The sequence below is a fragment of the Kwoniella shandongensis genome, chromosome 10 (assembly GCF_008629635.2).
Source record: "Kwoniella shandongensis chromosome 10, complete sequence".
Lineage (NCBI taxonomy): Eukaryota > Fungi > Basidiomycota > Tremellomycetes > Tremellales > Cryptococcaceae > Kwoniella > Kwoniella shandongensis.
In genome coordinates, this window is record NC_089296.1 from 707,501 (window position 1) to 728,664 (window position 21,164).

General features: G+C 50.4%; 8 protein-coding genes across 8 annotated transcripts, besides 3 other annotated features; 6 read left to right on the forward strand and 2 right to left on the reverse strand.

Moving 5' to 3' along the window:
- Positions 1–148: 148 nt before the first annotated feature.
- CI109_105655 (uncharacterized protein) lies at positions 149–532 on the forward strand (the record flags this gene model as incomplete). Its single annotated transcript, XM_065967706.1, has 3 exons — positions 149–163; positions 251–407; positions 489–532. 3 exons carry the CDS (start codon positions 149–151, stop codon positions 530–532), a joined length of 216 nt encoding a protein of 71 aa, XP_065823778.1.
- A 313-nt stretch (positions 533–845) lies between these two features.
- Positions 846–1,027: a sequence feature (Protein overlapping with rRNA (CI109_105656, WWD21172.1) was converted to a misc_feature.).
- A 99-nt stretch (positions 1,028–1,126) lies between these two features.
- Positions 1,127–1,149: a sequence feature (Protein overlapping with rRNA (CI109_105656, WWD21172.1) was converted to a misc_feature.).
- Positions 1,150–1,223: 74 nt separating this feature from the next.
- Positions 1,224–1,450: a sequence feature (Protein overlapping with rRNA (CI109_105656, WWD21172.1) was converted to a misc_feature.).
- Positions 1,451–1,689: 239 nt separating this feature from the next.
- CI109_105657 (uncharacterized protein) lies at positions 1,690–4,226 on the forward strand (the record flags this gene model as incomplete). The annotated part of the gene is made up of 8 exons (XM_032004163.1): positions 1,690–1,853; positions 1,926–2,032; positions 2,110–2,264; positions 2,352–2,511; positions 2,577–2,869; positions 2,923–3,384; positions 3,435–3,929; positions 3,993–4,226. 8 exons carry the CDS (start codon positions 1,690–1,692, stop codon positions 4,224–4,226), a joined length of 2,070 nt encoding a protein of 689 aa, XP_031861394.1.
- Positions 4,227–4,627: 401 nt separating this feature from the next.
- On the forward strand, positions 4,628–7,442 carry CI109_105658 (uncharacterized protein; the record flags this gene model as incomplete). The annotated part of the gene is made up of 12 exons (XM_032004164.1): positions 4,628–4,667; positions 4,793–4,880; positions 4,957–5,032; positions 5,139–5,237; positions 5,394–5,520; positions 5,594–5,634; positions 5,698–6,090; positions 6,202–6,298; positions 6,351–6,433; positions 6,501–6,573; positions 6,635–6,730; positions 6,793–7,442. 12 exons carry the CDS (start codon positions 4,628–4,630, stop codon positions 7,440–7,442), a joined length of 1,863 nt encoding a protein of 620 aa, XP_031861395.1.
- A 195-nt stretch (positions 7,443–7,637) lies between these two features.
- CI109_105659 (uncharacterized protein) lies at positions 7,638–11,274 on the reverse strand (the record flags this gene model as incomplete). The annotated part of the gene is made up of 10 exons (XM_032004165.1): positions 7,638–8,047; positions 8,285–8,314; positions 8,398–8,413; positions 8,707–9,072; positions 9,542–9,716; positions 9,788–10,040; positions 10,145–10,381; positions 10,448–10,753; positions 10,874–10,967; positions 11,056–11,274. The coding sequence occupies 10 exons, from the start codon at positions 11,272–11,274 to the stop codon at positions 7,638–7,640; spliced, it is 2,106 nt and encodes a 701-aa protein (XP_031861396.1).
- Positions 11,275–11,642: 368 nt separating this feature from the next.
- CI109_105660 (uncharacterized protein) lies at positions 11,643–12,885 on the forward strand (the record flags this gene model as incomplete). Its single annotated transcript, XM_032004166.1, has 3 exons — positions 11,643–11,908; positions 12,030–12,483; positions 12,637–12,885. 3 exons carry the CDS (start codon positions 11,643–11,645, stop codon positions 12,883–12,885), a joined length of 969 nt encoding a protein of 322 aa, XP_031861397.1.
- A 215-nt stretch (positions 12,886–13,100) lies between these two features.
- On the reverse strand, positions 13,101–16,387 carry CI109_105661 (uncharacterized protein; the record flags this gene model as incomplete). The annotated part of the gene is made up of 8 exons (XM_032004167.1): positions 13,101–13,535; positions 13,604–14,816; positions 14,874–15,061; positions 15,123–15,241; positions 15,304–16,045; positions 16,112–16,135; positions 16,203–16,250; positions 16,313–16,387. 8 exons carry the CDS (start codon positions 16,385–16,387, stop codon positions 13,101–13,103), a joined length of 2,844 nt encoding a protein of 947 aa, XP_031861398.1.
- Positions 16,388–18,120: 1,733 nt separating this feature from the next.
- On the forward strand, positions 18,121–19,925 carry CI109_105662 (uncharacterized protein; the record flags this gene model as incomplete). Its single annotated transcript, XM_032004168.1, has 9 exons — positions 18,121–18,485; positions 18,604–18,714; positions 18,799–18,937; positions 18,990–18,997; positions 19,058–19,122; positions 19,201–19,297; positions 19,364–19,409; positions 19,487–19,566; positions 19,634–19,925. The coding sequence occupies 9 exons, from the start codon at positions 18,121–18,123 to the stop codon at positions 19,923–19,925; spliced, it is 1,203 nt and encodes a 400-aa protein (XP_031861399.1).
- Positions 19,926–20,418: 493 nt separating this feature from the next.
- CI109_105663 (uncharacterized protein) lies at positions 20,419–21,073 on the forward strand (the record flags this gene model as incomplete). The annotated part of the gene is made up of 2 exons (XM_065967707.1): positions 20,419–20,767; positions 20,922–21,073. 2 exons carry the CDS (start codon positions 20,419–20,421, stop codon positions 21,071–21,073), a joined length of 501 nt encoding a protein of 166 aa, XP_065823779.1.
- Positions 21,074–21,164: the final 91 nt, after the last annotated feature.

Consider the following 21,164-nt stretch of genomic DNA (forward strand, 5'->3'; position numbering starts at 1 on the left):
GTTTTCATGACACTCAAACAGGCATGCCCTCGGAATACCAGAAGAGACAAGGTGCGTTCAAAGACCCGATGATTCACTGAATTCTGCAATCACATTACTTATCGCATTTCCGCTCACCGACATTGACAGAAGTCATAGCCCAAACAAGATGGGACGTGAGAGAGTATGTCAGCCTTACTTCTCCCCTTCACCCTGTCGAAGCACAGCAACCCAATACCTCCCTTATCGGTTATACTGACCTCGTATCCAGCCCGCAGATCAACACAAGAGCAAGAAAGAGAAGATGGCCGAAAAGAAGGAGAAGAAAGCGGCTCAGTTCAACGCGACGCATGGGAAACCGCTCTTGCAGAAGGGGGGTGGTGGTGGCACTAGCGGGAGGAAGTTTGAAGCAACTTCTCGGCCAAGGGGTGCCGTCGCCGGCTCCCAAGCCAATCCGGAAATCTCACTAAGCCATTCAAGGTAGTAGCGACGGGTCGGTGTGTACAAAGGGCAGGGACGGGGTCAACGCGAGCTGGTGACTCACGCTTACTAGGTATTCCTCGTTGAAGAGCAATAATTGAATCGCTCAATCTTGAGCACGCCGAGTTTGCCAAGATTACCCAGGCCTCTCGGCCAATAGGCGGTACATACTCGCATGGCTCGGTCATGTCTCGCTGCGTGCTTCCGCTGAACATCTAGGGCATCACAGACCTGTTATTGCCTCAAACTTCAGTCGGCTAAGGCCGACAGTCACCTCTAAGAAGTCGACCGACTCAGCCAAAGCCTACCTGACTCAGCAACAGGTTAATCGCTCTCATTCGTTCATCGGAATCTAACCAGCAAATCACTCCACCATCCCAACATCCTCACCACCACCCTCCTACTCTTCTACGAGCCCACCAATCCGCCCTTCTCTTCACCCACAGCTCTCGTCTCGCTTCTGGCGATTCAGATTTCATAGAGAGACAGTACTTGAAGTCCTGGAATTTCCAAGTACAATCGCGGAACTCGCCGTGTCGATACATGTTTCGAAGTTGGGGTACGAGGGCTAATAAGAGTATCACTGATCAGCACGGATGTCCACAGGGACCAGCAAGGATGGAGCAGAGAGGGATAAGATTGTCTAGTAGGCATTGGGAGGACTCACCGTAACACATCAGGAATTCGTCTCTGTTTTGGGGTAAAGATCACATCAGTTGGGGTTCACACGATATATCATAGCAACTTTGGTTTGAGAGACGCACAGTAATCTCATACACCCTGGAACATCCTCGAAAGTGGGATATTGCAGCTCCTGATACTTTTCCTCATCGTGAAGAACCGATTCGAATCGATTAACAGATGGAGGTGGTGTGGGTACCTCAACGGGGGTAGGAGTACTGCTTGTCGAGCTCGATGCGGTCGACGAGGACGACGACGAAGATGATGCAGCCGGTTGTTCGGCGGTAGATCCGAAGAAAGGGATGTGCATGGTGACTAGTGTTGTATTGTCTGAAAATATGGAAGAGTGTAATGACGGATGATATTAATGAATGATCTTTTGGCTTCGGCAGTGGTGGTTGCTGACAATTCTTGGATCCAGGCACCAAAGAAACAAAACCCACGTAACCGTACTAACAACTTGTCTTTTGACTTTTGTCATCATCTTCACCTTCCACCTTGTTCTTATTCAACGCGTCTTTCTCATCAATCAAAAGTCGTGTCGACATCATGGCTTTACCCGGTACAGAGACTGTACGATTCCGACGTCCTACGTCTGGACCTAATGCCATCGTGGTCCCCAAGACGGAACCGGAACGCGATGAATTTGGAACACTAGCTCCGACAGGTTATAGAAGGAGACATCAGGGGTTGTTACAAGATCAAACGAGGAGGTGAGTAGAGTGATCCTCTTACTAACCCCGCGCAGTGAGGTGCTGATGGTGCTCTGCTGGGATGGTGGTCAGAAATGCAGCCGGTCCATTCGTGCCTTCCCTCTCGTTGGCTTTCCGAATCCTATTGTTGATCCGAACGGTCGGAGCGATGTACTCTATTATCTCAGATTGTGATGAAGGTGAGCCGTCCCGCAGCGCAGCTCATTGCTTGACAATTGTTTGTCAACCTCAATCTGACAATGATATGTGCCTTCAGTATTCAACTTCTACGAACCTCTGCATTACTTCTCGTACAATTCGGGTTTCCAGACATGGGAATTGTCGCCCCAATTCGCTATAAGGAGTTGGGCATACGTCCTCGCCCATTGGCCATTGGCTCATATCGGTCCAAGACTACTCCGACTAGACAAGGTAGGTCTTACAAGCTTGCTTCTGCCTCTTTGCAGGCTAAGTGAACCGGCCGTCAAGCTGAAAGCTGATCATTAACCCATTGCATAGCGAGCCGCATTCTTCGCTTTGCGAATGTCTCTCGGTGCAATTTGTTCATTCTGCGAAGCACGATTCTTCCGAAGTGTCGTTGAGCACATCAATGAGCGTGTCGGGAGATACCTCTATTTCTACTTGATGCTGAGCGCGGGAATGTGGAGCGCTAGTGTTGGTGAGTCAGCGAGGAAAGCAATGCTCCATATCCCAGTCAGCTTACACGTGATTTCCCGAACGCAGCATTCCTCCCTTCTTCCTTTGCGATGTACACGACCATGCTCGCTTCGTCATTCTGGTTCCAACCTGTCACTTCTACACCCCGGGGTGTCGCCAGAACTTACAAAGCTACGTTCTTCTATGCCCTTGGTGCGATCTTAGGTTGGCCCTTTAGCGCTGCTTTGGCAATCCCGTTCGTCATCGAGCATTTGTTCTTGAGCGGTGGAGAGATCGTGCCGCCTGCTTTGGCCGGCGCTTGGAGATCGAAGAGATGGGACACTTTCGTCAAAGCTGTCGGCGTAGGAGCTGCTATCGCCGTTAGTACATCTTTCAAAAGAGGCGTGGGTTCGATGCTGATAGAGTTGCGCAGATTCCCGTCTCCATGATCGATTCATGGGCATATGGTCGATCGACCTTCCCTACTCTCAACATCATCAAGTACAACATCTTCTCCTCGGGCGGACCTGATCTCTACGGCACATCCCCGCCTTCGTTCTACCTCGCCAACCTCTTCCTTAACTTCAACTTCGTACTCCCTCTCGCTCTTCTCTCCCTTCCCGCCCTAGCAGTCACCTACAAATTCGACCACCGTCGATTAGGTAAAACTCAACAAGCTCCCAAAGAAGGAGAGAGCAGTCCGTACACACTTTTGGTGCTGAGACTCGCACCGTTCTACATCTGGTTGGCGATCTTGACGGCACAAGCGCACAAGGAGGAGAGGTTCTTCTTCCCCGCCTATCCCCTCTTGTGCTTCAATGCTGCAGTTTCGGTATTCCTCGTTCGAGGGTGGATTGAGACCGCCTACATCAATCTCACCAAGTCTTCATATCGAGTAAGCTTTTCTATTTCACTGTTAAGAGCTGTGTTGACGACGTGACATAGGCTGGTCGAACACAAGTGTTCTCGAACCTCACCCTCTGCGCGATCCTTATCCCCGGTCTCATCTCCCTCGCTCGGATTGCCGCCATTTTCTACTTCTACCGAGCACCACTCGACATCGTCCATCACTTCCAGTACCACACTGTTCCTCAACTCCTGACAGAGCTAGGCCACGCACCCATTCCTTTGCCCGACAACTACGAGCCCTACGGCAAGGAAATCCCGGAACCGAAGTGGGATTTCACACCATTGCAAACGATGGAGCCTCCTGTCACTCTGTGTTACGGTTCGGAATGGCACCGATTCCCAGGTAGTTATTTGGTCTTGGGAGGGATCAACGTTCAGTGGATCAAGTCGGAGTTTGATGGCATGTTGCCTCGACGATGGGAGAGTAGTGATAGAGCAAAGGGCTCGAGATGGCCTAGGAGCGAGACAAGGGAGATCAGGGAAGGGAGATTCAACGGGAACAATGAAGCCTCTGCCGACCACGGTACTTTTGTAAGTCTCATCAACAATGCGTGGACTCATCGCTCCTGCTAAACATCGGGTATTCCCGTACAGGTCGACCCTAGTCAATGTACATACATCGTCTCGCTCAAGCTACCTTCTCAGACACCTACCGCGCTGGAACCCGACTGGTCCTCCTTACCTGAATGGGAGCAGGAGTACTGTACACCTTTCCTCGACGCGGCGAGTTCGACGTGGTGGTCTAGATTGTTCTATCTCCCTGGAGGCTTGTTAGAAAGCGGACGGGTGTATGGCGATTACTGCCTTTTGCGAAGAAAGGCGGAGTAGAGGAGTGCGGCCGTTAGTGATAAGGAGGATCTTAAGGAGGGTGTGAGGATGGTAGTGGGAGCGGTGGAAGTAAAGTCGTAATGACCAAAATATAGAAATAGCAATCGAGCATGCATTACGATCAGTTAAGCTCAGCTCAGCTCAGTCCAGCGTTTGGGATCAAACCGAGACTATCAGTACTCGAGTATTGTTTGTGTCGACATCGCGCCCCAGACGGGGGTTGCTGCGCGCGGTGACCGAAGTGTATCACGTGACCTCGCATCGCCACGTTGGGAAGCCGATTCGTCATGGTCCGTTACACTGCAATCAATCACATCCAATGTTCACAACACACACCTTCACACTCTATCATCCTTCTCACTATCATCAACATCACATCAAGTACAGATCGGCCAAGCAACATGTTCTCCGCAGCTGCGAATCCATATGATGACTTGATCGGTACGTATCCTCCTCACACTTCACTCGCCACGCCGAGACTCCGGTCCCGGCTTCGGTCCTCCTTATCCCGCGATTGGGTGGCGTAGGTATTCAGCTTAGCTTACATGATTTCAACGGTGGTATAGTCAAAGCGACAGACGAGAACTTAGCTTCTGAAGATTGGGCACTCAACCTCGAAGTTTGTGATAAAGTCTCTTCGGAAGGTCAGAATGGGTATGTTAGCCCTCTCCCTTCAGCCAATCAATCAGTCACTCAGTCAGTCGTTGATGGTGTTTATGTGCTCGATCAGGGCTAGACAAGCGATTGGAGCTTTACAAAAGAGACTATCGCATCGGAATCCGAATGTCCAACTCTACGCGTTAGAGGTGAGTCCGACTTGTCATTGCATATGAACGATGGACGAACACCTGTCTGGCCGGAGGGGAAAGGACGTTATCATTGGATGTGTAGACTGACGTCTGCTGGTTGTAGCTCGCGAATACCCTAGCTCAGAATTGTGGGAAGGAATTGTTAGGAGAGCTGTCATCAAGGAACTGGACCACGGCCTTAGATCGACTCGTCAACGACAGGGTGAGTGCAGTTTCGACATCAGCCACTGGATGTCACCTCTACTTAATCCTCGCTCGATATCGCATCCTTTGTTCCCCCGCCCGATGGACCCTTCGCTCTGTTGTGGGTTGTGGTAACGAGTGCTGATCATCCTATTCACCTGCGGATCGCCTGTAGGCCACAGCAGCACCTGTCAAGAAGAAGGCTCTTTCATATATCAAAGCTTGGGCGAAACAGTTTGAGGAGACCGGTGATGCCAATTTGGGACTGATGGGCGAGCTTTATGATCAATTACGAGCGAAGAGTGAGTGGTCGGTCTCTCACTGTCGATCCCACATCGGTCAGTCAGGGCGTGCTGACGATGAACTGTTACCCAGACTTGACGTTCGACGAGCCCGAGCCAGCACCCGAGACTACTGTGAGTTACCCCTCCACTACATACCTATGACTAAATTTAATCGTCCTCCCTTGAACTGTATAGGAGGATGCCCGTCGTCGTCAGGAAGAGGAGGAACTCGCTCGCGTATTAGAACTTTCCAAACAAGACAAAGGCGGTCGAACCGGATTCTCAACCTACCAACCCGGCGCAGGTGGCTCATCTTCCTCAGCCTCTGCTACGACGAGACCTCCCCAATCCAAATCCCAATCCCAACCTCAAACTCAGTCGTACAGCTCGCAGAACCAACTACCACCCGTCCCACCTGAACCTGAACCAGAAGTCATGGATATTAACACAGCTACGAGGGTGCGAGCGTTGTATACTTTCACTTCGGCAGAAGTTGGGGAACTCAACTTTGAGAGGGGAGATGTGATCAAAGTTTTGGACAGGGGGTTCAAGGAATGGTGGAGAGGTGCCTGTAATGGTAGAATCGGAGTGAGTGATCTTCTCTCTTTCTCCAACCACCGACGGGATGTTGTGAGACCGGCTCGGTGCAGTACGAAACGCATTGGAGAGAAGAAAATACTGACCCGCCACCTCCACTAGATCTTCCCTGTCACGTATGTCGAGGCCATTCCTGAACCATCCCCGCGCGAGCTGCAGGAAGAAGCACAAGAAGAGGCGCGAGTCTTTGCTTCCTTAGGTACGTACGCTGCGATGTTGAACTGTTGAGACGAATCTGACATATATCACAGGCTTGGTCGATCAACTTCTTCAAACCCTCAAGGGCATCGATCCAGCTCGAGGCGACAGACTGGATGATAGACCTGAGATCGAGGTGGGTCACGCTGCATGCAACATTGTGGTCGGAGGATGTGGACTGACCTGATGGTGCATGACTGCAGGAGATGTACCAAGCGAGTGTCGGCTTGCAAGGGCAGATCAATGCCTTGATCAAGAAGTATTCCGACCAGAAGGGTGAGCTAAGTCGTGCACTCCGTATCAGACGACTGCGAAGCTGACATTCCTTTTTGAACAGCCGAGCTCGAGCACATGAACGCCAATTTCCTTCGAGCGATGCGACAGTACGAGGAGTTGAGGAACCCTCCCCTCCCTCCAGCAGGTCAAGCGCAACGTGAGTAGCGTGTGCAAGCGTTCGCATTTCGAGAAGCATCGCTGATTTTTTTTTTCAAGCAGCGTACGGTTACGCTCCTCAAGCTCAGGCTGATCCTTATGCGGGCCAATACCAACATCAGCAATACGCTCAGCAGCCCCCGGTGCAGCAAGCTCCTCAAGGATACCCCCAACAACCGGCTGCTCAATACGTGCCTGGACCGGAACCCCAGCAGTCTACTTATCCACAACAGTCGCCTAACGGTCAACCTCCTCAGCAACAACCGTCTTTCCCTCAACCGGAACCTGCGTATTACCAACAGCAACAACAACAGCGACAGACGAGCACAACTTCGATCCAACGAGTCCCAACAGGTGCGCCAGGCTACCCACCACAGATGCCACCGCGTCAGGATACCGAACCTGGTATGGCAGGGAGAGGTGCAGGTCCGACCGCAGCTGGCGGCGGTGGAGGTGGAGGTGATCCTCATGCGGAACATAAAGCAGCTTGGGACGCTTATTATCGACAACAGGCGGAACAGCAACAACAACAACAGGGCGGATATCCACAAGGGCAGGAGGGTGTGCAGAACAATGAATATGGACAAAGTCCGTACCCCGTCCACGCGCAAGCGGATGGCGGACCGCCTACGTATCCCGGTCAACCGCAGCAGCAAGGCGGGGTGGACGGTGTGACGAGTGGTATAAACAGGATGGCAGTACATGGTCCGTAGAGCAGTGGTCGACGGGTATAAAGAGGAGAGGACGTTTTGTATGATCGGTAAATGTTATCCCAATTTTGATGCGATGTGACGAATCTCTATGCGATAAATATATCGAAAAATGACTAGTTTGGCTAAGATAGGTGCAGTAGCTCGAAAGATCGGCGAGCATGACAGGGTACAATATCTATTCATACAGGTTTCTGTTCAGTCCTCTTGAACATACTCGTTATACAGATCATCACCTTCTTCCCCTTCCACACCGGTATATCCACCTTGTCTCCCATCCACATCACCCTCATCCTCTTCTTCCTCTTCCTCCTCTGCGATACCCACACTTGTCGCTCCACTCCCTACCCCTCCTCCATTCTCGTAAGTCACCCCAGTCGCGACTCCTGCTGTGGCTGTGGCTGTTGCTGTAGTCCCACCACCACCGCCACCGCCTGCGGCTGGTGTAGAAGTGGTCGTCGTTCCATCGTCACGGGGTACGATGTCAATTAAGAAATCAAACATGTCTGAAAAGGCAATAGCAGCTGCTACGTCTGATTTTTGGAGTGTACGTCGTTTATGGGATTCGGCGACGAGCCATGCTCGACAGGTGAGTTCGGAGATGAATACTGCGAGCGAGAGAGGATCGAAAGGAAGGAGATCGTGTCAGTTATGGACTACCAGAGGGGGTCGGTCGGGCGGTCTGGGAAGATAGGATGGGGATCGGGGACTTGCCGTCTCGTAGACAGGAAGAAATGAGGTGAAAGAAGATCAGGTCGCGGAGCAGGACAGGGTATGAGTAGAGAATGGAGTGGGATTGAAGGCCACGCAGACCTCGCTTAATATAGGACAGAGAGATAACTCACTCTCGCAGGCTTTGGAGAACATTATGGGAGCTGCAGTAAGATAGCACCGTCAGTGATCGCACCTACGCAAGCATCCTGGTCTGGAACTTGAGTGGGATCGATCGTCAACGTACCTTCGGCTGATATCATCTGTGGAAGAGAAAACACAAACAGTCAGCAATGGTCTGTCTCGACTTAGGAGAACTCCTGTCGTGGACGTCCAGCAACAAGCAGATCCCAAAATCGACTCCTCCAGCTCCAAGACGCTGGACCCGGATTGCCATTGCGATAGCCTGACGAGTCAGAAGATGACACTCGATCCACTCCATCTCTGCATCACACACCATCCCGCTCCATACCCATCCCGTACACGAACCCATACCCATGACCTAGACTTGCGACACGCGAAGACCAACACAACGCCAACCCAGACCCAGACTTACCTTTACATCCTCATCACTCTTCATGACCTTCTTGATCCTCGCCAGAGGTAAATTATAACTCTTCCAATCTGGATTCTCAATCTCGACCGTATCCATCTGTCTTGTCCAGAAACTTTCCAAGAAAGAATGCAAGTCCTGATGAGGATGTATCATCGGTCCAGTTTGGATCTGTCCTTGTCCTTGTCCCTGTGCGGTCGTATGGGGATGGGGATGTGAGGAACCGAGATGAGATGGAGGTAGACGGACATCGTGGTCTGGTGTAGGAGAAGTTGAACTTGATGAATCGGTGTAATTTGATGGACCGGGTGGGAATGTCGTCGTAGGTAAGAAATAAGAGGGGTTCATTGTGTAAGGCGCGGCGCTGCCCTGATGCGAGATATGATCAGAACAGGTAGGGAATGTGAGAGGAAGGTCACTGGAAAAAGTGTGCTCGATGATCGGATGACGGATGTTGATGTGATGCGATGCGATAAGTGAGATGAGAAGAGATGCGACGTAATGATGGACTCAAAACATAAATGTTATCGGGTCATATAGTGACCGATCTACCGGCGGTCGTGTCCAGCGAGAACAACATTACCAGTGTGGCACACGGGATATTCCGCTTATGTTTGGATTGGCAACGACTTGGACATGGATTCGTCGATACACAACTTGCTTCGTCATCATAGCCCTTGTCGATATGTACATGCGATCCCGTTGTAGATCTACTACCAACGAATGCAATGTCCTGACCATCTGATAACGCCCCTCACCCGCTCACCCCCCCGTACCCTGCCATAGTGGCTCCACCACCGTTCGGCACATTGTCCTCTCCCCACTATTCCTCACCTACCAACCCTCCCCCGGCAGCTTTCACTATATCCTCTCTCAACTTCTTCCTCTTCGCTTCTTTACTCAGCTCTTCTTCTCCTGTACTACGTCCATTCCCATTCGCTTGTCTTCCACCTCTTCTCGGTCTCTCCTCTTCCTCCTCATCATCTGATGAATCTCCTTCTCTACCCATCATTCTAAGACGCACGAAACCATATCAGCCACTTCTGCTGCTTCTTCCAGCCTACCGTAAGATTTCGACACTCACATCTCCTCGATGAACTTTGCAGCGGCCTTTTCTGAAAATTCCGCTTCTCGATTTCCCCATCTCCACTCTACTACTCCTGCTTCTGCGTTTCCTACCGGTCCTGGTAGTTTGACTTTCTCGAGATATGATTGTTTCGCAAGTACTTCGAGGTACTTGTCAAGTGTCAGACGGGGCTCGTTGGAGTCTGACGATATATAAGGGAGGATAGTATCCCGATGAAGGTTGAGTCGACGAAGTAAGGCATGAAGATGGTCTGTGGACCATGCAAACTTTTAATCAGCTTTCACGTGCAGATATACACCCACACAGGGACCATAGGACAGAATATGGGATGTGAGGGGGACACAGCTCACTCACCATCGGTGACCACTCGACCGAGACACATGACGATCGACAAAATGACCGTTCTAACACCCAACAATCCCACATGTCCCGAATCTGTCCCATCTCCTTTCTCCCAGTTGATCAATGCGCCCGAATCGTCCGAATCTTCATTCTCCTGCACGCCCATAGGATATGGAGAAGGGTTCGACATCGCCGCGAGTAACGCTGATGGGAGCGTTGATCGTAGAATATACGTCTTTGTTCCTGATCCTGCGTGTGAGATGCCGTCAGTACGCTGCCTTGTGGTTTACGTTTTTCTTACGCTGAATTACATACCTTTAGAACGTTGCGTCTGTGTTTGCGTAGCAGCGACAATTTCCTCATCGTCCTCATCCTCGTCTTCTTCCTCATCTTCTTGAATCACATCGAGTCGTCCCGAACCCCTGCCCTTCCCTTTCTTCCTCTGCGTTTGCGTTTGAGTCTGGGTCTGAGTCTGAGTGGCCACACCTCCTTCTGCAAGACGTACAGCTTCGCCCTTATTTCGCGGTCGTAGTTCGTACAGCTCGCATCCGAGGGTCGTGCGTAGGATCGTTTGAGCACGCGCAAAGACGATATTGTATGCTCGAGGGTTTTTCGGTATCACTACGGCAGTGAAGAGAAGAGCAGTCAGCGAGTGATTATATCGAATATTGGAAGTGGAAAGCGGATAACGCGTTTTGGAAAGCTAATTAGGTAAGAGAAGTGTGTAGAGACTAAACATACCGCTTTTGATGATCTCTTGCCGTCTGAGAGGGACCCGTTTGTACTCGTTGAACAGAGCAAATCGCACCAACTGTCCAGCTTTCGCTTTGATCTCCTACGGTCCGCAAAGCGGTGATGCTCAGCTTCCTTGCACTCCCCGAGGGACATGGTTACATGTATGAACAGCTGAGAACTCTACTCACCGTATCGCTCAGTCCACCTTTCGCAGAGATATTCATACTCCCCTCTGCTTCTTCCCCGTCCTGGTCTTCATTGGGCGCACCTCCACTCCCTCCTCCGACTTGATATTCCCCATCTTCCTCGGATTCTGATCCAGACGACGAAGTAGCTGGTTGAGGTCGACGGCGCTGAGATGGGCCTTGCGACGTACCAGCGTAGGTAGAAGGGCGTTTTGGCGGCATCGTGCTCGAGATCTAGCAGGACAGACTCTAATGGATATGCAGGTGGAGTAGAGTTGGGGAGGATGGTTAAGACGAGGGAAGATAAATTGATGTTGCGACGCGTGAAACAGAGTGACTTTGTCGCGGACATGAGTTGATTGTATTTATTACTTATCAACTCAACTTTCTCACGGTCGACGTCGATCATTCTCTGCAACTAGCATCATTCGAAGGATGTACTTAATAGACCAAGTTCAAAATTCAACGAATGTGATCGTGACAAGCTGAGTTGCATATCGCCAATTTCTGCACACCACCGACACGCTTCATAGACGACAAGAACGAGCATAACAGTAGCTCACTCGCAGCAGTAGTCCACCATCGCCACTATGTCAATCCCTACACCGTCACTATCCCCCTCCGAGACAAACTATATCATCTCCTCTTTGTCCGATCCTACCCAACCCACTCGTCCAGACGCAAGATCACCACTCGCAACTCGACCTATCCAAATTAGTTATGGCGTCTTCCCTCAGGCTAGTGGGAGTGCGAGGGTCAATGTAGGCGGGACAGAGGTGGTGGCGGGGGTGAGATTGGAAGTTGTTGACTCGTCAGAGGAAGAGGGAGGGTGGAGAGGGAAAGTTGAGGTTGACGTGTGAGTATCACAAGACACGACGCCGTTAGGTGTCGTGTTGCACTCTCCTTCGCCAACGCGGCTTTGTCTTATTGTGTGAGAAGCTGATTGATTTGACTCGTTTCGGTCGTCATATACATAGAACACCACAAGCCTTCCCATCCATAAATACCCAAAACCTCTCCTCGATCTCTACCCACCTCTCCTCCCTTTTATCTACCCACTTCATCCCCTCCATCTCACCCTTCCCAATCTTACCTGGGAAGAAATACTTTCAACCGCACTTACATCTCACCCTCCTCTCCAACTCCGGCTCCATGTTATCGACTCTTGTCCTCGCTTCCAGAGCAGCTTTGTCCGATCTCAGAATCCCCAAGACGAAAATAATCTCTTGGACAGGTAACGAGGATGCTCTTGAGACAGGTGATCTGAGCGGGATCAAAGCTGCTATAGCGGGTGGGGGTGGCAAGGGCGGGAAGAGGAATAAGTATGTCGCGAGAGGTGGGGAAGATTGGGATTTGGATTTGGATGATGGGAAAGGTGTGGAATATATGAAAGGGAGAGAGGGACTACCAGTTCTGGTCACATTGAATTTGGTGAGTGGAGCGCTGCATCAACTGGTCCATGACCTATTTCCTCCACTGTTCTGTGCCCTCTCGAAACCACTGAATCTAGTTGGATCGGCTCGGCATCACACCCATGGCTCGTTTCGTTAACAAACGCCCGCTGACACTTCCACGCGCGCGCAGGTCCCAAACTCCCCCAATATCTTCCTCGACGCCACACCCCAGGAAGAATCCGCCTGTCCTACCCGACTCCATCTCTTCTTCTCCTCTCCCTCTCCCTCCTCATTCGGATCAGATAAGCTCAAGCTTTGCGGATTGAGATTAGAAGGTCCTGAAGGGTTGGATAATGGACGTATAAAGGGATTGTTGCAAGAAGGAGAGAAGGTGGCCCAGGAGTTGATACAGGAGATCAATTCGAGTTTACCCAGATGAGAAAAGAGAGAAGTAGAGCGAGCGAGTTGTTCTGGGTGTAGATTGAGAGACAGAGAGGTAGTGGTACATTGCATGACTAGCATACTTGACAAGAGAGATCGAAAGCATTACTGTATAATATCTGTATTTGAACCAACACACACGTATAAAAAGGAACTAAACAGGACCAAGAAAGAAAGAACTCTAAACCAGACCTAAATATCATAGACAATCCCCTACGCTTTACCCGCTTCCATGACCAAGAAACTCGCAGTACCTGGCGCACCTCCACCCAAGATCATAGCCGTCGCAGGATCTCCTACTGTCTTCCTCAACTCGGCTCCAATGGACGGGTTCAGAGCCTTGTCCGCCAACATCCTGTTCAGTTCCGCGTTATGATTCATCGCCGCGCCGCGTCTTCCTCGACCTGTGACGATCAACATCGGTCTCCATGACTTGGCACTGGCAGATGTCGAAGTGATGGCAGACGATGCACAGGTAAACGCGTAATGGAGAGGTGAAGATGATTGAGTGGACCAAAACGCAATGCGACTGAGAGCCGAATCAATCGATGCGGGTCGTGGTGGCGTGGTTGAAGAGGCGGTGTAATAAGTCCAGGCAATGTTGTCGGCAGTGTCAGAGGCAAGATGAGCCTGTGTTTCGGCATATTGCTACGAGAGCGGATAAGGTCATTAGCAATTCCACGAGTCATACCAGTCTACCGGTTGCTTATACTCACAGTATTGTTGCCTCCGACGGTCAGCATGTTTGACTGCAGCGCGGCTTGGTGGATCTGGATCGACTCAGTGATCTTCCCATTGGCATTCTCTTCACTCTCTTCTCGGACAACACTCTCCGCCTTCTCCACCCTCACAATGGTAGCCGTGACATGAGAATGTTTGCAAAGCTGAACCACAAACCGCAACGCCAATCGATCATCGGGGCCACCAAAGAAGGGTAAAAAGATATGTTGACCTGCTCCTGGAGCGAAAGTTGCTGAACTTCCGAATCCTCGATCGACGAAAAGGGCGATATCGGATGGCGACTCTGAGAAGACTCGCCGGACGAAATGGGTGTACATTGGTGATCCAGCCGTTTCGCTACCGAAAATCGTGTCAAATTGTGATAAGGCGCCGGAGGTACTCGAAGTGAGACCGTCCGTGAGGGTTGAGGCAGGCTCAATGAGTTCGCTGGAAGAACCTTGAACAGGAACTGTCCATGGAACAATCACCAGTTCGGTACCGAGATCAGAAGCATGATCTGCTACTGCTTGAGGGAACGAATCCTGTCCGACGATCGAGATATGTGGCGTGATTTCCAGCCCTCGGAGTCGACCAAATTGTTTGAAAAGTTGAAGGGCATCGTCGGTAAGAAGCAATTGATCCTTTTCGGCAGATTGCATGACGGAGAAAGTACGACCAGTCAGCTCGATCAACTTGAGGGCATCGACTCGGGGTGCGGTTGACTTTGCGCCATCGTGGTCTTCCGCGACTGATGGAAGACGGGCAAGTGCCTGCTCAGGCGTAGAGCTAGTCGACTCGTCTGAGATACTGCTTCCAAGGTGACCCTTCACCTCGTGTCCGATTGCCTCCGCAGCGGACCAAGGCTTTGTATTCGTAGGAGCTGGGGGCTCCAGCATCTGAGTTAGGAGCATAACGGCCGAGAGGTGCTCGAGCTTTTGGAGGATGACAAGGAATTTGCTTGTGTGCTCCCTACCACCAGAGCCTCCAATGAGAAGTTCGACGCCAGCGGCCTTCTTCTCCGCATCACCAGTGCCGGCGTGTTTACGAGATTCGCTGATCCTGACCCTGTACTTTTCGGGGTAGATGGCAATGGTACCGGGAGTGGTGACAAAGGTGAGGATGATGGCCATGACAACGAACATGGAGAACAATCGCTGATCGATGATACCAGCTGACAGACCGACGTTAAGGACGATGAGTTCCACGAGACTGTCATATAATATAGATTAGCAGGGTGCTGAAGCACTGTCCCAAGGCCCAACGCACCCTTTGCAGCTCATAAGCATTCCGATTGCCGCACTTTCTCGAAGGGGATATCTCATAGCCAACGCAGCGGCAGCACATCCAATGAACTTGCCGAAAAAGGCAATGAAGATAAGGAGAATGGTGTATCCCCAGATTTTGCCAGTGTCAAGCAGACCAAGGTTGGTTTGCAAACCGGATAAGACGAAATACTGTACCACGACCAATGTCAACGATGTTGAAGAGTGACTGGCAGAGTGACGGACGACTTACGATGGGAAGGAAAAGCATAGTAACGAGATCATCAATCTTCTCCACCAGTGCAATAGCGAAACCACCCTCGTGTGGGATTATGAGACCAGCAATGAAACCGCCAAAGATGGGGTGGACGCCTAGTGTAGCGGCCTCTTATCAGAACAAAAACACACAGAGTGTCGAACATTTTCGGACTCACCAATGATTCCGGTAACGAAAGCAGAAGTGAACACGATGACGAGTGTCAACATCATCATGAATGGTGTCGGTCCATGGTCGATACTACCCGTACGTCTAGCCAGGTAGAGGAAACCTTTCTTGATAGGCCACAGCAGGACAATTGACCACCCAACGGCGCACAGCAAGACATATACAGCTGTCACACCGGACTTCGCGTTCACCAAAGCCAAGGTAAGAGCGAGGAGGACCCATCCCACCACATCATTGCCTACACCCGCAGCGAGGACCATGACACCAACTCGGGTGTCGAGGAGCTTTGTTGATGTAAGGATTCGACAGAGGACAGGGAAAGCGGTGATCGCCATCGCTACACCGACGAAGAGGAGGAAGTGACCAAATGAAACCTTCTCAGTCTCGACAAAGTTGTGATAGACCGGAACCGCTACAGCAGCACCAAGACCGAATGGAAGGATCATTCCCGCTGCTGAGATGGCAAGGGAAGCCCGACCGTTCTTCTTCATGACGCCAACATCGACTTCGAGTCCAACGAGGAAGAGGAAGAGGATTAAGCCAATGGTGGAGACAAGGTTGAGGTAAGTGAGCGAAGGTTGGGGGAAGATGTGTTGTGTAAATCCCGGAATTCTGCCCATTACTGTTGGGCCGAGGATGATACCACCGACGACTTCGGCAATGACCTTTGGTTGCCTGACGTACGAGAATCCCCATCCGAGAGTTTGTGTGAACACGATGATTATAACCAGCTAGAGGGGTAATTACGCGTTAGAAGATGCGCTGTAGACCATATCATCCGCGTATTAATGACTCACTTGGATGATGAAGAGAGTGATGGGCTGGCGAAGTAGTTGCACTGATGTCAGTACGATCACCACGAAGAGATGATTGGACCGTTTCTCTCACGTTGCTAGGATCGACATGAGTAGGATTATCTCCTGACAATACGCTGGACTGTAGATCGAGAGAGACGATTAGCAAAGTTAGCCACACGCAACAAGGAATGCGGTACTCACCGAGATGGAACGACCAAAGACAGAGTGCAGATACGAAGGACCATCACCGGTCACTGCGTTGAGTATGCTCGACATGATGGCAAGCTGACGTTTCGAACATACGTTGGTAATAAAAGTGAATATGAGATCAAGATGATTATACGGAATGCGGGGGATGTATATATATATATATATAGTCGGTGAGAGTTGCAATGAGATCCGTGTAAGGCGGCGAATCGATCAGATCGAATCACGCAGTGGGAAAAGGGGAGTTACACACAGGTCAGCGAACGCTCGGACCTCGATGCGATGTGCTATGTGAACCTATCAACGCGGGGGAGCTGAGATGTAGGGACCAAGCTCACAGGTGAATTGTACGCTATACGAGCCGGGAAATGTAAGAAGACGAGAAAGAGTAGAAAGAGAGCGATGCCAGAGATGTATTAATCTGTGTGTGCGTGTGTGTCTGTGTGGATTAAAGGAAGTCGGGTTGGGAGGTGATGGGCACGTTGTCTTGGCACGGGAGGTACGATGATCAGCACATTCACCTCCTTGCCATCTATGATATCCTGACACATGAACTCACTCAAAAGGTCCAGCCTCTATTCCAACTCGCAGAGCGTATTATTTGAAAAGGAGCAAAAGATGGTGGCGATGGAAGAAGGCGAGACGATTATGTCTCTCTCCTTTATGAACCTTCTCTTCTCTCCGACTATATCAAATCTTGAAACAATGAAACGGCTATACCCTCCTTCCGAGCACGAATTGTGACCCCTTTAGTAGTTGGTCACCTGTCTGCCCACGAATCAATGAATCACGCGAAGATCAAGTGAAACGGATTGCAGGATTGTATGATTGGGGTTGGCGTTATCTCCGAGTCGTGTCGTGTCTGACTTTGTGTGTGGGTGTGTATTGGTCCGAATCACAATACGCGTCGGTTCATTCTTTCTTCGTCTCGATCCGATTGAATGAGATTCGGTCCGTGCGATAATATGTTGAAGTAAGGGACGGGGGGATTGAGAAGAGATGATTGCCTAACAGTTGTTCGAGTATTCGGGTGGCGATGAGGGTTGTTTCGCACAGTCGGATCGTTGATTGATTTGTTATTGTCGCTGTCCTCTATGTATCTATATTAAGTGGAAATGTTAATGCTAATGCTTTGTGGGAAACTATGAAACGTGTCAAGAGTGATTGAGAGATACGGTGCTCCTCGCCGGGACTACTTAAAGTGAGTGAGTGATCGGGTTCATTGTTTTTGTAGGAATATTCAGGGTAAAATAATGACTCTCATCAGAAAGTAACTCGCACGGAACCAAAAACTCTATCTTGAACGCCAAGACTTATTCTGCGCAGTGACCACCATATGCTCAACAAACCTTGCAAATGGCTTTGGACAATGGGGGTGCAAGCTTGCTGGTTCATGTGCACACATGAAGATAACCACGAGGTCAACTGTGCTGAGTCATTGTCCTTCTTTGGGAGCTAGGCAGACGTGACTCAGATGAACAGTAGTCGTCGCGACGCTGACTTATACTATGAACGTCAGGCACATACGAGAGTGCAGGATGGCACACGTCTGCACGTGTGCATGCTACCCCGAGGACTTGGACACAGTACACCATCCCTTGAAACCGTCCAACTACGCCGTTCAACTACCAAGGAAGACAAGGCAATCGTTGCACCAAAATATCTAAATAGTTCTCCCTGCACAGGTCCTACCTCCACCCGATTCCAGGCACGAACGCGATATGTTGGATTTATTGACAAAGTGTCAACCATTTCATCTTCAAACGGACCTCTGACGATAGTAAACTAGTACTTTTGCACTAATGGCGTATCGTCCCCCACCCCCGAGACAGTCCGCTGAGGCCTCCAGCTCATCTACACCGCTATTCCTTCCCCTCCCGCCACTATTTCAACCTCTCCCTCCACCGCCTCCATATCATTCCCCAACGCTAATCTCGACCTATTCCCACTCGCCCGACCGATCTATCGTACACGATGATACTTCCATGGCGTATTATCGACCCGCTCCGATGGGGTGTGATCTGAAATACGGATTCGAGAGACGGATAGAAAGGGACGAAGAGGTAGAAGAGCATTTGGATGGGCTATGTGAGGCGTTACAGACTGTTGGAGAGGGGAGGGGGGAGAGGAAAGGTGGAGTCATAACTTGGAGAGGAATGATCACGAGGTGAGTGAAGCCTGCTCTTACTCTGCCTAATGATTGACCCAGAACCGCGCGACCGAGTGGTCGGGGAGGTCATTCAGGCAATATGGATGGATTGTTGATGTAATGTCGTTTTGCGCAGGATCATGACAGCCCCTTTCGAAGATAGAGATGGATGGGAAATGACAGCTATAGCCCTAGACGGCTCAGTCTACCTGGAAGAACACGATCCACCCGAATCGAAGGCCAATAGGTATGTTGCCCCAATTGCTTTCCGCGACTTCATGCAGGTCCGAGAAAAGGTACTATTGTAGGATTGAGCTAATTCGGTGTGCAGACGGAAACAACAATCGTCATGGGCTTTGCCGACATATATGGGCTACGCGTTCGAGTCATTTTCAACAGTCTCACGAGATGGAGAAGAGGCTGAGAGCGAAGTGGAAGGATGGGGAGGGGACGTGAATACCAATGTGCAGGTGGGTTTCGCGGTCTACGATCGAACGAACAGACACTGATGTCAAGATTTAGTGGTGCAAGTGAGTTACGGCAGTGCTTCGTGTCAGATAATACAGGTCGAGCTAATATCGAGTGCTTAGCGTGGTACGCTCAGCAATTGGTGAAATACCACTCTGTCTAGGTGGGGAAGTAGACTGTGTTCGAGGTACGTCTCCAGTGTCACTAGTCAGCCGTCACCCAACCTCGACGAAACGCTCATATTTGTCTTTTGCATGTATGGCAGCGGAAATCGGATCACCTCATCCTGGACTGGAAAGGACAGTAGAGCTCAAGACCAATAAAGTGATTGAGAACGAAAGGCAGGATGCGGTCTTTCACAAGTGAGCACAATGACGTAGTATCCACTGATAGATACAGTATAACGGCGCTGATAGAATTTTGTATAGGAAACTGCTCAAACATTGGGCGCAAAGTTGGCTCTTGGGTGTGCCGGTGCGTGATCTCACTCGCGATCAAGTATGACTTGTCCCTACCAATGTATTTAGCTAAGACGACTTGCATATATTCAGGAAATACAAGTGGGCTTCCGAGATGATGCGGGGATAGTCAAATCGCAAAAAGGATTCGAGACAGAGTCGATACCACGCCTGTGAGTCGCGCCTCTATCCGCTATAGATCGCCAACGTCACATTAGACTGACGCGATGTAAATCATAGTATCGCCTCTTTGCCTCATCCACCATGGTCCACTCCTCCGACTTTACATTTCCTCCATGCCGTTCTCTCCTTGCTCCTCACTCATGTCTTACCTACCGACCCTCTTCTCACTCACCCACAAAATCCATCTTCCGATCTGCCACCCGCTACGGTCTGGCGATTGCGTTTTGTCCCGAGAAAGGGATGTGAGCTGTACAAGGTCGGTGAAGTCGGAATGGACGCGAACGGTAGATGGGGAGGGTTGTTGAAAGAAGATTATGTGAGATGGAGATTGGGTAGGGCACGAAGTTAGTGGTAATTAGTGTCAAGGGACGATTGGGATGCACTGCGTATAGCTCTGGTTTCGTTGCCAGTGGATCGCAAAACACGCAATAGGAGCATGGTGGGCTTGATAGTGGGACAGTATGCAAAAGGAGCGGTCCTTTCACGTTCCTGAGTTGCTGATACGCGTATCAGGTGCAGTCGAAAGGATGTAGTTGATTGGACTCTTGCACTGTGGTACGCTAAGCGGCGAGTAATCGCAATTGAGCGGTTGCCTTTCATCGGTCGTTGAGTTATCGTTCTCTGTGGGCTACCTGATCGTCCCTATTCTTGTTCACCCATTGTATCTTGACATGAACAATCGTGAATTTCGACCATCCAAAAACAAAAGCGGACAGCACCTTAAGCCTTCAACGTTCGACTACCTCGACTAAAATCCCCTCAAATCTCGTAGTTGAACGTATACCTGGGGTCTGATCGTCCCCTCTCTAATACCTTAACTGTAAACGGCTCAATCTATCATCATGGGCCTGTTAGACGATGTTACCACATCCGATACTATCTCCTCCCTCCCAGGCGGATCTTCTGCCGTATCCATATCTCCTACAACCGCCAAACTCTCACAGACCACGCCGTCCGCCAACATCGACGACGACGTCACTTCCACCTCTATCGCAACTGTCCAACCTAAATCGACCTCGGCATCAGCACACGCTCCTTCAACTAATAGCCCTACGCCGACGAGTGGTGCAACGGCCACTAGCGATACAGGACCAGGAGTGGGAGATACGCTCGATAGCTGTGTTGATGAAGGGTTCGAATCGGATGCATGTAAAGCTGGTAGGAGTGCGAATGAGGGAGCTATCATCGGTGGTGAGTTTCATCACTGCTCGGACTTTGATCGCTATTTACATAAGTCATCTTCGCTGATAGACTCAAACCATTCATCACACATTCTTCTCTGTTCACTGTTTTGACTCCTCACCATAATACACTCGTTGGTTTATCGATCGATTCGCTCAAAAAGGGGCTCTAGGAGCTGCTATCGTCATTGGACTCATCATATGGTGGACCGTGAAGAGATGTAAGCATAAAGGACGGAAGAAAGGTTATTTGGAGGGTCAGCTGGGGAGACAATCTACGGTCGGTCCAAAAGTGGGCTTGGGCGGTATCGTATGACAACGGGCATTTCTCATCAAAAGGGGTTCTAGCTAAGCTCGGATAGAATGGTGGAATTGATTCAGATGACGCAGGGTGGTTGGAGAAAAAA